Source organism: Clarias gariepinus, chromosome 25 (assembly GCF_024256425.1).
Source record: "Clarias gariepinus isolate MV-2021 ecotype Netherlands chromosome 25, CGAR_prim_01v2, whole genome shotgun sequence".
Classification (NCBI taxonomy): domain Eukaryota; kingdom Metazoa; phylum Chordata; class Actinopteri; order Siluriformes; family Clariidae; genus Clarias; species Clarias gariepinus.
The window spans coordinates 19,223,969-19,238,877 of NC_071124.1; the positions used below are offsets into that span (position 1 = coordinate 19,223,969).

The 14,909-nt window shown below is 39.5% G+C and overlaps 1 protein-coding gene across 5 annotated transcripts in view; it reads left to right on the forward strand.

The window, feature by feature from the left end:
- Positions 1 to 13,387, forward strand: part of tcf3a (transcription factor 3a) — a 32,208-nt gene extending 18,821 nt beyond the window's left edge. For 3 of the 5 annotated variants that reach the window (XM_053486397.1, XM_053486398.1, XM_053486400.1), the window contains exons 9-19: positions 1,655 to 1,754; positions 2,356 to 2,453; positions 2,592 to 2,706; positions 2,845 to 2,903; positions 3,071 to 3,152; positions 3,431 to 3,507; positions 3,603 to 3,885; positions 4,272 to 4,407; positions 4,978 to 5,216; positions 10,037 to 10,180; positions 10,574 to 13,387. In XM_053486397.1, coding sequence (XP_053342372.1) covers positions 1,655 to 1,754; positions 2,356 to 2,453; positions 2,592 to 2,706; positions 2,845 to 2,903; positions 3,071 to 3,152; positions 3,431 to 3,507; positions 3,603 to 3,885; positions 4,272 to 4,407; positions 4,978 to 5,216; positions 10,037 to 10,173 — 1,326 coding nt within the window. In that variant the 3' untranslated portion in view covers positions 10,174 to 10,180; positions 10,574 to 13,387. Of the gene's footprint in view, positions 1 to 1,654; positions 1,755 to 2,355; positions 2,454 to 2,591; positions 2,707 to 2,844; positions 2,904 to 3,070; positions 3,153 to 3,430; positions 3,508 to 3,602; positions 3,886 to 4,271; positions 4,408 to 4,977; positions 5,217 to 9,403; positions 9,634 to 10,036; positions 10,181 to 10,573 lie in introns of all 5 variants that reach the window. The other 2 variants (XR_008356339.1, XM_053486399.1) reach the window with 2 other exon arrangements.
- The last annotated feature ends 1,522 nt before the right edge of the window (positions 13,388 to 14,909 follow it).

Here is a 14,909-nt window from a genome sequence, read left to right on the forward strand (position 1 = left end):
CATTTAAATTTATTTCATATTTAAATTTATTTACCATCCACAACGCACGCAGGGCTTTATCAGAATGCTGTTCTCATCAGTACATAGTCGGTAGGGGCAGTGGTGCCTCAATTGCCTCAACAAACAAAAAAAAGGATGTGAAATGATTGGTAAATGTATTTAATTACATAAAATGTGCAGAAATACCAAAATATTTATTTTCTACATATATGTTGGCACTTTTTTAAGTTTACCAAATGTAGTTCTTTGCCCAATTAAGGGTCAAACTGCTTTTGGAAATCTAAACAATATGAACACATACATACTAATGTCTTGCCCAGTCTGCTACATCCAGTCACTGTTTGAGAGTCATGTCCTTACATATCTGGTCTTTTAGCTCTGCTCTGGAGAAGCAGGATGGCAGCGCTTCCTGTGTAGCTAAGCCACCATTTAACTGAACACTGACTCTGTTTGATTCTGGCTTTTAACAATCACGAACAGATGTCAGAATGCACAGAGTACGCTCAGCACCTCATTTAGTCACAGCCCTTTTAACCCACAAAACATGGGTTCCTTTGTGATGTCCTTTTCTCCCGCTCCGTCCCACTTTTATTTTTAACCTCCGTTCTGCTCCCTCCCTCTTCTTTTTACATTTTTTTTCTCCTCCTCATGTCCCCATCTTTCTCCACTGCTCTTTTTTCCCCCTATTTCCCTGCCCCTCCATGTCTCTCTCGTTCTCTCCCCCAACATTCACTTTTGCCTTCTTGCTCTTTTTCTCTCCGCTCTCACTCCACTCCCTCCCTCTCTCCCAGCTGCCTGTGGTGTTGGCTGGCCTCCAGGAATGGGCAGATGGCTCTGTAATTGGGAATGCAGCTCTCTCTCTCTCTCTTTCTCTCTCTCTCTCTCTCTCTCTCTCTCTCGCGCTTTCTTTCTCCCCCACACCTTCTCTCTCTTTCTCCATTTCCCATCTCCCTGCACATCATACTATTTAATCAAATTACCCAAGTAACCCTTAAAGCCCCAGATCATTAGTCTCCAGAGCTTGAGTTTTTCATTTACACCAAAACTCTGAAATCCATAAAACCAATTAAATCCCACTGGATCCCTACCTGTGCCAAGTATAAACAACTTTGTTGTGTGTTTTTTTTTTTTTTTTTTTTTTTTCATCTAGTGATCGTAACCTTCTGCTTCACTTCCCAAGTTTAGCACATCTGTATGTGATCGCCAGATGTGATTTAACACTACACATTGCTCACCATCCCCCCCCTCCCCCTTTTCCTCCTTGCATACTGTTCAGCCCACTCAGATCTCTTTGCGGGGTGTGTGAGCAAGCATGCATGTTTCTCTGTGAAGGAGTGTCTGGTAGCCCACACTGCTATTGGGGATTGTTTCTCTTGGGACAGCATGTGCTCTGTGTTCTGTATTCGGTGGTGAACATTTCCTGATTCACATACAGATTCCCAGATCACTGTCCCAACAGATCCACACCATGACACGACATTTGTGGCAGGTGTTTTTTTTTTTTTTTTTTTTTTTTCCCTTCTTCATTCTGTCTCTGTTACATAACACAGCAGATATCCTGATCGAGATAGATTTGTTTGTTTTCAAATGCCAATGCCTGTAATAGTAAAACACTAAATAAATAAATTTCACTCTGTGATGATTATGTTTCCAGGTTTATCCAGCAGCTCCCAGTGACGACTACAACCAGGAAAACGCAGGTTTCCCAGCTTCGAAAACCGGAAGTGTCTACCCTGGAAACTTCTATGTACAAGGTTTGTGGAGAAGCAATCCCTGTAGGTTTTTTTTTTTGTGTACGTTTTGGTGCATATAAAATGTTTTTTTTTTTTTTTACTTTTAATTTTTTTATTTTTATTGAAAAACATCTAAAAACTAATTTCTTGATTAAAAGAGCGGAGTAGAATCTGAAAATTAAGTGTGTATGTCTGGACATCTTTTATTCCAGTGCATGGAGGTATTTCTATTATAAATTCGTAGATTATCGAGACCATGTGTTAGTCCCTACAATAAAAGCCGGAACTACTACTTCAGTATTGCGCATTCTTAAGCTTTTTGATGTAGGCCATTAGCTATTTATATGGGTTGTAAACATCACGTTTGAATTTTTCTAACAAACATCTTAAAGTCAGGCCCGAGGTCCAGACATGTTTTGACACAGCTGCGCCTCGCGTATTGCTTCAATAAATGATCGCCGTTTGTCGTTCAGCATCTTAAAACTTAAAGTAGTGTTTTGTCTCAACACTAGCTTTCGAACATTTTTTTCATGTCGCATGTTTAAGTTCAATGATGCAAATTACAAGTAGCAGCTGGTGTAATTTGAAATAAAATTGACCAGAATGTTCTTTGTGTTAATAGATGGTCTTCAGGACCACTGGGCTCAGCCGGGGTATTCCTCCATGTCCCACCTCGGCCAGTCTGGCCCCTTTGCTGCAATAAACCCTCAGGATCGCCTGGTAGGCTCTATGTATTTGCTGAGAAGTTTAAACCTATCTTGGGTGACTGAGCTTTACATCACTCGCCATAGACAGTCAGTAGCTCAGTTGTGGGATTTTTATTTATTTATTTATTTTCTTTTGCCCTTCTCTGTAAAGAAGAGACAGCCCCTGCCTCTGTCCCCTCCGTCCTACCCTCACCCTGGCAGCGAGGTAAATGGTGGTTTCCAGTCTCCATACACACCTCCCATCAATGGATCAGACGGCATCATGGGTAAGTAGCCCTATCCTCTTTAGTCGCACACCAGTCATGTTCTTCCTGCTCACCGGTTTCCACGTTCCAGTTTAAGTAAGCTCAATATCACTAGTGTGTGGATGTTTATGCTCTTTGTTGTCCTCTCCTTCCTCTTAGGCAATAGAGGCAGTGCGGCAGGAAGCTCAGGGGATGAAATCGGAAAAGCTCTTGCTTCAGTGAGTTATCCTGGATTAAATCTTAGTTATTGTCTGTTTGAGATTTGATCCAAATTTGCTCCAGAACGGTTTTTAACAAATCTCAGTCGAGCTCTGTGATTAATGTAGAGTAAGTACTGTACATTTCTGTGTGAGCTTTAAATGTGTGCATTTCTTCTGTTTATTAGATTTACCCTTCAGACAACAACAACGGCAGCAACTTCTCCTCCGCTCCACCTACCCCGGTGGGCTCTCCTCAGAACATAGCAGGTTTGTGTGCATCAATAGGCCTGATTGTGCCTGAGGAAATGTATTTGTCTGGGACAGATCCTGTAGCGCCATCTGTTGGTTAAGAACTGTAATCTCATCCTGTGTTTCCAAAGCAAATCCAGATCTAAATTTAGTACTTGAACAGTTCTGAAATCCTTCTGCATTATTTTTTTAAATATGCAGCATAGTTTGTTGTCGGGGTCATCTGAGGAAAACATGATATCCACAAACTTGAACTTTACATATTGTTTTTTTTTTTCCTTCTTTTCTCTATCCAGCCCCTGCTTCCCAGTGGCCCAGAGGATCGACTCAGTCTGCACAATCACCCAGCTTTGAGGGAGGACTGCAAGCGCTGGTACGCTTTTTAAAGAATGTTTCATTTGCAGACTGTAGATTATATCCATCTTATGTTTCTGTGAACTTATCACTTTGTATGTTACTTTTTTAAAGCAAAGTAAGATGGAGGACTGTCTGGGTGAAGCCTTGCATGTGATGCGGAACCATGCAGTCGGTTCAGGGCTGGGCGCAGAGATGCACACCTTGCTGAATGCCGCTGGAGCAGTTGCAGGTCTGAGCTCTCTGAGTCAGAGCTTTTCCCTGCACGGCAGAGTGCCCAGCCTAGTGCCCAACCACCATGAGGAGGCGGCCAGCCTGACTCCGGCCAGCGCCCTGTTACACGGGCAGCACACTGCCACACAAGCCCCTGCCAGCTCGCAGCCAGAGGGCTTCAACAGTAAGTTACGTGCTTATGTAGCGCAGCAGAAATACTTGACCTTTTTGAGATGTGGTGCTAGGAATGAGAACTTTATTGAGCAATGAATCCTTTACACACAGCACTTATGAATAGGTGGTAACAAAAACGTGTGTGTAATTACATTTGATATGAATCCCTCCTTGTTTTGCTGTTGAAGTGTGAAAATTAATTTGGACGCAATCCGTTTTAGGATAACTTCTGCTAAATTGGGCCTCAATCAGCAATTTTAGGATTAGTATTAAACTAGACATCGTTTGGCAGAGGCTGCATTTTCATTTTAGTGTGCAATGCATGTCAAAGATCAGAAGTTCTAGAGAACTTTCCAGAACACTCATCCCTCTCATTGCTTCCTTTGTTGACTCAAGGTTTGCCTGGAAGTTTGCCCCGGAGCTCCAGCACAGACATCAAGCGTGAGGACAAGGAGGACGACGAGAACTGCTCCATAATAGACAAGTCTGATGACGAGAAGAAAGACGGCAAGATGAACCGCACACGGACGAGGTACCCGACACCATCGGCCTCAGCGCAGCTTTAGTATAGAGTGAGGTTTTAACTACGGAGACAGCAGAGGTTAATTTATCGAATCTTATAAAATCGGTACATTAACTAGCAGGGAAGGAAGAGGCTCTTATCTAATTTACCTTAAAGAAAGACATGGAAGTCAACACTTATTAATGTGTAAGTTGTGATCAGCTTCTTGCTAACAAAATTCGGGATGCACAATAAGTTAAAAATGCAGGTTAGGTCTCATCTTTTTATATCTGCTGTACATCATTTTATAGAAATATTTATTATGTCTAAGAGTAGATCAACTGGACATGCAAAATTAGAGACAGAAGTCCACAAACAAACCTACAGAGCTTTATTAGATGCAGGAGCTACATACACCGTGCTTGCAATCTCTTGACTATGGAAGTAAGACACGACCATACACAGACACACACGCCCACACCCATCTGGATCAGCCTAGGTGCTCCTAATTCTGTAACTAGCTCACTATTTGTTATGCCTGTAACCCCCTCTCACCTCCTCTGTCCCCACTTCTCTGGTGCCATCAATCTGACATTGAAGTTGTGACGACGAGGAGGACGACGAGGACTTGCCAGCGGAGATGAAGGCGGAGCGGGAGAAAGAGCGGCGCGTGGCCAATAACGCGCGAGAGCGTTTACGCGTGCGCGACATCAACGAGGCCTTCAAGGAGCTCGGTCGCATGTGCCAGCTCCATCTGAACAATGAGAAACCGCAGACCAAACTGCTGATCCTGCACCAGGCCGTTAATGTTATTCTCAGCCTGGAGCAGCAAGTGCGAGGTCAGTGGGCCTTGCCTCCCTCTCGGAAAAACGAGACCTGAACACACACACACACACAGTGGAGATGTGGCTGTGGGGTGGGCTAGCAGTCCTGCTTAAAAAGAGATGAGATGGCTTGTTTTATGATAAAGGAGTAAACTAGGGATAATTTGACATGGTGGCGTACAGAGATGTTTATATAAAATTTAATGATGGGCATGCCAAGTAGTTATGTAGTCAGAAACTTGCACTATTGGACTACATGATGATTGAGTAAAAAGCGTTTTCATTAATTTTTCATGAATTGAATAACCATTTTGGAATGTAGACATCACCAACCTTGCAGCAAGTAACAATTGATTTTTTCGATTTTGTAAAAATATTATACATTGCCTGACCAAAAAAAAAAAGTAAAAAAACAAAAATGTGTAAATAGGTCTGCATCAAGCACAGGAAACAACTACGGGGACTTGCTGAAATCACTGAATCACTGTCCGATACGTTTCCTTATGAAAACCTGGAAAGTTAGTGCTGAAGCATCAACCCTGTGTAAATAGAGGTGTTTAGAAAAAAATATCCACAATAATTGTAAACAAATATGATTTAAACAATAGATGAAGTTGCATCAATAAACAGTGGAATTTTTTTATTAGTGAAAGTAAGTTCATTTCCACACAATGTGAAAGCTTGCACACAATCCTGAGAGCTTGCAGGATTGGGACTAAACAGCTGTGTGTCCGTAAAAAAAACACTTCTTTAGTCAGGCTAATTGGAGGGGGGGAAATAAAAAGCGTGGATCAATGGTGAAAGGTCACGTGATCTGATGAGTCCAGATTGACTCTATTCCGGATTGATCGATGTGTCAATTGTAAGAAGGGGAAGTGTATGAAACAATGCACCCATCATGCATAGTGTCCACTATACAAGCCTCTGAGACAGTGTTATTATCTAAAGTTGATTCAGTTTGTCAGGTCCAAGCTCAGCACCGTTATGTGGACGACCTGAATCTACTGAATGACCAGGTTATCACATCTAGAGGCATCTTACGGGGCTCAAATTGTAAGTGAGTGGTTCTTGGAACATGAATCATTTTCACACATGAACTGCTCACCACACACTTCTTTAATTAAAGCTAAAGGCATTCAGATTATTTTGGGGGGGCTAGGCAATCTATTAATACATTAATTGTTAATATAACATGTTTTTCTTTGTTTGCATTTTAGGAATAATCTACAAACAAAGATTTAACATTTTCTATTTCCATCGAAATGTATTGGCTCCTTTGGTTAACTAGGTGTCGTCATTGCTGTTCAGCAGCCTTGTAGTGTCTCAAGCTCATTTGGATCTTTTTAAAACATAGAGTAACAACTCTATCCTTCTTCTGTCATGTTCATGACATGAATCAGACATTAATATAGTAGCATTTAAGTGTTTAACTGCTTGTGCCCATCATTAGCAAATCATTGATCTGTTAATTTAGAGCAAAAACGCAAGCCTACTTTACTTTTAGGTGGGACTGGTAGCTAATAAGAATGGCATAGTGCTTTTTTTTCTTTATTTTTTATTTTTTTTGCAGTACATTTCCATGTTTGTACTTGTGCGAGGCCCTGTCTGTCCTTTTTCATCTGTTCACTTATTCCCATGTTCATTTCACCATCCACTCATGAATCTCATTTTGAATCTAATCTTGTAACTTTCCCACTAACTCGCTGTCTCTATCTTTGTTTAGTCAGCATATTCTCTTTATTTTTTTTCCTTTTTCCTTTTTTTTTATTTTTTTAACAGGTTTAGCAGATTTATGTTTTGAGGTATTCGGTAGGAGCAGTGCTGTTTGCATCTGTAAACCAAACCTCTGTGCTGATTATACGTTATATTGGGGTTAAAATTGCCAATCGCCCGAGCAGCATGAAGGATTACCGTTTAATGTTTAACGATGCATATAAATGTCTAACTGGGATGTCTTTCACATAATTTTCGTTTTGGTTTTAATTAGCAAATAATTGTTGCGCAAAAGCCAATCGGAAAAATGTCAAGTCTAATCACGCTTTGCATTAACATTGAGAAGACTAATAATCTTTGCACTAAATGTTAATTTTGAAATTAAACATGTTACAAGGAATATGAATCCTTAAATATAAAATTAGCTGATGTATCCTTGTAACACAATCATTATGTGGAGACACAAACCTTCTGCAGATTTGTACAGAAACATTGTGTAATTCTGTAACATCCCGGTCTAACTCTTCTACCTGCTAATGTAACTATTAAATGAATTCCTAAAGTTGGCTGCTAGGATAATTGACATTGATGCCAACATAAAGGCCTATTATATAAAAAAAAAACTAAACAGAAGTCTAAATAAAAAGATATGTAACACATTTGTTGGGGTACAAGGATTATGCAAAAGTTATCAGCCACCCTTCATTTTTTCATATTTTTAATGTAGTCTAATGTGGGCTTCTGTAGGAAGCAGTTACAGCGAATGGTTTTTTGTTTGAGCCACACAGTGACCTATGAGTCACTTAAGTAATGAACCATGTAATTTAAGGCATTTACCAATGATAAAGGGGTGCAGATGGTTGCTGAGGTTGTTGGCTAAACACCCTGTTTTTTCTATGTTTTTAAACGGTATGTTTTTAACGGATTTTAATTAATTATCATTTAATTAATTTTTCTAGGAGAAGTGAGGGGTGACTCAAGATTTTTGCACAGTTCCCATATTTCAGGTGGCTTGTACACTGTTTATCACACTGCGGTGAACGTCTTTGTGGAAGTGGCGCCAATAATTTGTGCACGCGTGTGTTGAGGTAGTAAAACAATGGTTAGCCAAAACCGAAAAGAGATAAGCCGTCAATGAGCACACATCTGTGTTGCTGAATAAAATTGGGAGTTGTTAAACCAAAACATGAAATTCTTACCCTGAAGTGGCCAACTTTGGTGTTTCCATGTTAAGCGCCACAGTCAGGGGTAGCTCAGTGGTTAAGGCATTGGACTATGGTTCGGAAGATCCCAGGTTCAAACCCCACAACCACCAAGTTGCCACTGTTGGGCCCTTGAGCAAGGCCCTTGAGCAAGGCCCTTAACCCTCAACTGCTCAGATGTATAATGAGTTAAAAATGTAAGTCGATCTGGATAAGAAAAGCCTAAATGTAAGCGCTTTAATAACCTCATAAAGACCCCTTAAGGCTAGGCTCTTTCAGTCAAACAGCTGGTTTTACGGGTCCTTGCTCCTCCTTCCATGCTGTATACTCGGCCAGTTCAGACGAACTGACCTTACAGCACACAGATGCTCATTTATTAACAGCTGCTTTTTTTTGTTTTTGCTTCCACTCACAGTTGTATTAACATGCTTCTCTAACTCTTCTGTCCGCAGCTTTTTTTTTCCTTCCTGCATGTTCTGATCTGCCATGTTTAACCCCTCACCCGCCCCCTTTATTTATTTAAACCAGGTCGTCATTCCCCCTTCCACCCATCATCTCTCACCACGCTTCTCTCCTTATCTCCCAGTTCTTACAGACTGCAGCAGGGAGTTTGATCTCATTGCGAATAAACACATCTCTGTGCAAAGGGATGGGTTTAAGATGAGACAGATTCTTTCCTTTTTTGTCCTCTAGCTTTTCACAGTTGCTGTGTGTGTTTGTCTATACAGTACTTGGCAGAAGGTGCATCTCTCTCTCTCTCTCTCTTTCTCTCTCTCTCTCTTCTTTTGCTCACTATCAGTCTTTGCTCCCTGGCAGCCCCCACGATAGTTCCTCATTCTCCACTGGCAGATTTTGCGGCAAAATCAGTGCCACGTCTGATACACGTGGCGAGTGCCGAGCATTCGATGTTCATGTATATGTGAAAGTTCATGTTCAGATCTTGCCTTCCTGGTGCTTTGACTGTTCAAGAGGAAGAAGGTGACATCAAAGCTGAAGCATGTGGCCACCTCTTCTTTCTCCAAGCTGCTTTTTCTCTCCGCTCCGCCATCGTTCTCCTCCAACCTCAGGACTTGAACTTCATCATATCAGTTAATAGTCTGCAAAACCTATTGCTCTTAAGGCTTTACTGATAAGAACACAAAAGGGAACTATTTAATTTAGTAGGTGGTAGGTTTTAAACACTCCTAAACATTAAAGTTTCTTGTTAGTTCGTTAAGCTCTGATCAATTCATTAGGAAGTTGATTGCTTAGCAAAGTGATTAACAAGAGCCCGGTTGCCCTTGGCAGCAGCGTGTCAGAGGAGTGCTTGACAGTGGAGGAGAAGGAGCAGCGAGACCGGGAACGCCGACTGGCCAACAACGCTCGCGAGCGCGTTCGAGTACGCGACATCAACGAGGCCTTCCGGGAGCTCGGGCGCATGTGCCAGCTGCACCTGAAGAGCGACAAGGCACAGACCAAACTGATCATCCTGCAGCAAGCCGTGCAGGTCATCCTAAGCCTCGAGAGGCAGGTGCGAGGTAGGGCTCCAACTCCACGCTAATCGCTCGCTCCTGTGCCTCATGTGGAGAATAGGCGGGTTGGGGCGAATTGGCTTACATGCAAAAAATGCTCTAAAGTCACTGCTGCCATCGGAGGCTTGTTTGCCCTGCTTGTACCTGCTTTTGGTCTTCTTTCTGTCTCTAGACCTTTCTGCCATACTATCCTCATCCCAGTCTTTTTCTCATGTAGCTTCTGTTTTCCCTGTCCTCGACCAGCCACTGCCGCCTGCATTAACCGTGTTTCTGTGTAACCTCTGCATCTAAATTTGCGTCTCTCCACATCCCCACAGCTTGTCCAGTGCCCAGGTGTATCTAATGTCTAAGATCTAACGTCATAGCTGTCATTTGTTGATTTTTTTATGTATGTCTAAACTTACTACAGAGCGTAACCTCAACCCGAAGGCGGCATGTCTGAAGAGAAGAGAGGAGGAAAAGGTGACCGGCATGGGGGCAGATCCTCAGATGCAGCTAGGAGGAGGCCATCCTGGGCTGGGCAGTGACGGGCACACTCATATGTAATATTTATGTAAGTCCTGTACTTATGGTGAGGTTTCTCATGAAGAGTGTTTTTTCAGTAATGGGCAGAATACATGTAAGGTTTTTATTGTGTAGTATTCTTTATTTTTAAATATTTTAAACAAATTACAAAGTTCACAAAAAAATTATTTTGCAAATATAATTAAGATCTGAGAAAATATATTTAAAAATCTTTATTATAGGACAACATATGCATATTTCATTCTTTTATTTCATGTAGATTATAACGAAACTAAAATCAGTAGAATATCTGTATACAGTGTAGATATTTACACATGAAAATGAACCCTGTTCTTGTATCCATGAACATGAATTTTACTTTACATCAGTGTCTAATTTATTCTCATTTTTATTTATTTATTTATTTTTATTTATTTTTCAGATTCTGTCCTAAAGAGTACTTTCAGATGTGGCCTTATTCCCCTATCTACCGTCTCAGCGTGTCAATGCGCTCACCGTGACTGTGCATCAGAATCTTTTAATCTTGATTTTATGGACACATTTTTGTGCAGAAACAGAAAACACACACACATACACTCTCTCTATCTTTATAAAAAGCTGGCACACTTGGACTTTATAAAAAGCCAGCACACACTGTTGCATAGATGTACACAGATATTATGGACCATTGGAGCATCCTACACAACACTGCTGAGAGAAGGAGGAACTCTGAGCACAACGAACAAGAATTTCTGCGCTTTTGTTTTTGTGTTTTTTTTTTTTCTTCTTCTAAATAGACGCCTCTTGCTTACATATTACGGGAGCAACGAGACTACGGAGGCGTGCTTCACCAGGATTTAGTTCCCTACTAAAATATAGACAACCATTCCCGAGACTTATCTGTGCGGATAAGGAAGAAAAAGACACGCATGTTCGTCAAGTCCAACAGAGTAAGATGGCTGGACGAGCCATGCCGTTTTAAAAGTCTGATCATTTGCTAAGCGCATATTGTGCTAGTGTGTAGCACATGGGCACGCAAACACTTTGTGGGTAGTCAAGGGCTCAAATTAGGGAACAGAAACCTTCTCCTTTGGATTTTTTTTTTTACCCTTATACATGACTGAAAGCAGAAACGAGAAAAAAAAAAAGAACAACCACAGTGACAAACACATCAGTCTGTTTTGCATTAACGGCGAGAGTCTGAGCTCGTCCACCCGTCTGACTGGAACCCGTTCATGTCTTCGTCAGGCACCACAGCCATGGAATCAACACTTCATTATAACGTTCTGGACAAGCAGTTTTGGTTTACAATTTATTTCCGTAAGAGGAACAAAGCTTCCTCGTGCCTGTCCTGAGCAACTCTTAGCTCTTCGTCATCTTTTCAACCTCCTCGTTTTTAGCATTTCAATACGTCACATTTTTTATCCTGGATCCTTCTTCCTGCTGTTCCTATTGAGAGAAAAAAAAAAGTGTTGGGAAACACTTTGGACCTGCGCCATGTGTGATTACCGATTGTCCTGATTTGATTCAAAGGGTGGATATAGTTGAAGATGTGTGAAATCTGCTCTTTTTTGGCCAGTGATTCAGTGCTAAAATGACGACGGGGTATTTGTGCATTTTATTGACCCGTGACTGTCAACTGCATCTGCTGCCAAATCTGAATATCTTTTCCTTAAAAACAAAAAACAGAAGAAAATGGATCATTTGAACAATTACTTGGGATCTTTCAAGATCATCATGTTGAGTTTCTTCTTTTATATTATATATAAAAACTATTTTTGCTTTTTAATGTTTTACAAATTAAAATATGCGAAAGAACTTTGCGTTTAAGGATGCCAGGAACAAAATGTAATTGTTTCATGTTTCTTTTGTATTTAACGGAGGGGCATGGAGTCATAACCAGCATTCTTTTTTTTTTTTCTTTATTAAAAAAAAATATGGTTAGGAAGGCCTGTTTTTTTATTATATTATTAAAACTATATATATTTCTTGTCCTGGTTGCTCCAATTGTTTAGAGGGTTTCAAATTGCTGCAATATCCCTTCATTGCCCCCTCAATGATCGTAGTATTGTGGTTGCACCACCATGAAAATTTTTTTTGTTTTTTGGTAGAAGCTGACACCAAGGCTCATTTCAACAGCTGAATTTATCAGTGTTTTTCTTTAGTCAGTACTGAATCATGTCTAAATCCAGAATATGAATTGTGTTAGTGTTGCATATTGCGATGCTTTTGAATTTTGATGGAGCGTCTTGTGGAAAAGCGAATAAGGGTGGCCTTTTTCATTCTCCACGGTGACCTCAGCACCTGGCGAGGTCGTATCGGGAGGGGAGGGGGTTGATTACCGTACTAGTGCCTGCACACTGTTTTCAGTTCAATCCTGGAATCAGGTTTTAATTGCAATGTCGCAATGTTTTGCTGGCTCTAATGGAATATTTTATAAAAATTCAAACAAACACGGGGTAGCAGGATTTTTAGCGGATCTTAAATGAACTTTTGCTCTGCTGAGCAAATAAAGTACTTTTCTTTGTAAATGTGATCCCTGTTTAGTTTTTTACATGCTCAGTGACTTCTGTCCTGATTTTGAGTTATGATGCTTTTGTACTTTTTTTATTTGTTTTGATCAGTATATGTATTTATCTCAGTAACTTTACTTGGATACTTTAGAACCCTTGACCATGGTGATGTGCTTATTCTCGATACAAGCGTATCGATAACTGAGATTAAATTGGTTATTTGGTAAAGATGAATCATTTAAGTTCACAAGACAGCTTGTGTCTTTTTTTTTTTTTTTTTTTAAAGGATTTTCCTTATTCAGGTTTGAAAAGGGAAAAACTACTCCTTTATTTTAACTCAACCTGCTGTCTCAAATTGAGGCAGATATTCTTTTTAAAACTTCCAACTTCCATTGGTCTCACCCATTCCTCAAATTCAGGTTGATTTTATGACTGACGTATGAGCATCTTTGAGTGCACAAGATAGCATTTTCTGACAGGTTGAGCCTAAGATAAACTTGGCTTTCGATGGAAGGTCCTTCAATATTAAGTGCTCACTTTATTATTTAGGTAACTTTTTGTTTAGCTGAGATGTCCTGCTCAGTCACTTGGCATATTCGTTTGCAGAAGCTGTTCACCCATATCATTGGGGAGGTTTTCTCAATTCCCCAAAGTGCCTCCACTTTCCTATTTTTTATATAAAGTAGCTATTCAGAACTGTTATGTATATAAAGTAGCAATAAATGTGCCATTTTTAATAACAAGTTTTACATTTTCCATGTCTCTTTTTTTTATTATTATTAATTATATTCTCAAATAAAAAACACCACACAGTAAGAGAGGGCTTATTCATCACTAAATGTTCATATTTTTTTGTACGTTACAGTTGCAGTCAGATCATGCATAACTTGGATATAATTTTCATCGAGACTCTCCAAGAGTAAAACATAAGGCAGTTTTCTTTAGCTAAAAATCTATACATGTATTAAAACTGTAAACTTGGAATGTCTTTACATTGAAAATATTTTGAAAGATTTTTGGGGAAGGTAAGATGAGCAATAAGATACATCAAGATGGTTTTTGAAATTTTTCTTTCTGCACGCATCATATGAAAACTAAATGAATTTTAATAAGGTTTTCAAATGCCCTTTTATAACAAAAAGGGGAAAAAATATTTTTAAAATTCAAGAGTGCTGTACTTTTTTTTTTTTTTTTTAAATACACACTTATAAGTGCAATTAAAGTCTACTTAAACATGGTCTCATACCTACATTCATTGCACTTCTTCATAATACATAAAAAAAAATTTGTATAATATTTGTTAATTCCAAAATTCAACAGATGATGGTGTACATTTTTTTTTTAATGCGCTTAAGAGTGTACAATTAAATTTCATGTGAACGAAGTCGCGGACACTAACACAGCTAGTTATTTATATGACTTATGGATTTATACAAAGGGTGTTAAAGTCAAAGCAGGACTTTTAATGCAATTTCTTATGAATTAAGGTATAAAATCAATTGATATTTACAGTGGAAATGCCTGATTCTTGGGAATTGATCTATAGAATAATAAAGGTAGTTTTTAGTGTTATAACTGTGTTCTGTTCTTAGTCAAAAGTCCCAGTTTGATTTAAATGCCCCTCATGTTTTAATTGGATTATGGCTTTTATGACTACTACAGTTGCCAGCAACAATGCCAATTTTAAAATCAGAAAAACTCTGGGTGGGTATGTTTTCTTTGTGCTTAGGACAGCCTTCACCCCTATCTGTTCCGTTTAGTGGAATGGAAACATTTATGGTAAGAGTGTTCTGCCGTATCACTGAATAAAACCATTTGTCTAAATCCTAATAATTTGCATTAATCACAGATTTCATCTGCTAGCTCCGAGCAAAGCCACAGACATTATCTTGTAGATTTTTAAAGCAAGTAATCTTAACCACATTAACTTAATTCAGATGCAAAATATAAGTTGAAGGTAAAAATTATTACATTGGTCAATAAAAACACAATCACTGGACAGAACGAGAAAAACAATTTCTATGGTATTGACTAGAAGTGTGCATGGGATTAATTTAAAATCCTACCCACTCCATGAGGGGATCTTAACAACTGCTTTCACAGAAGATATAAAGTACATGGTTATTAGTTTGATTTGGATAGTTTATTTATTTATTTTCTAATGAAATTGGCTGCTTTTTTCCCCTGAAAGATGAACAAATTTGAAATGTAACCTGGAAACCTATAAGTGTAAAAATACAAACACCATGCCAAATGCACTCTTGG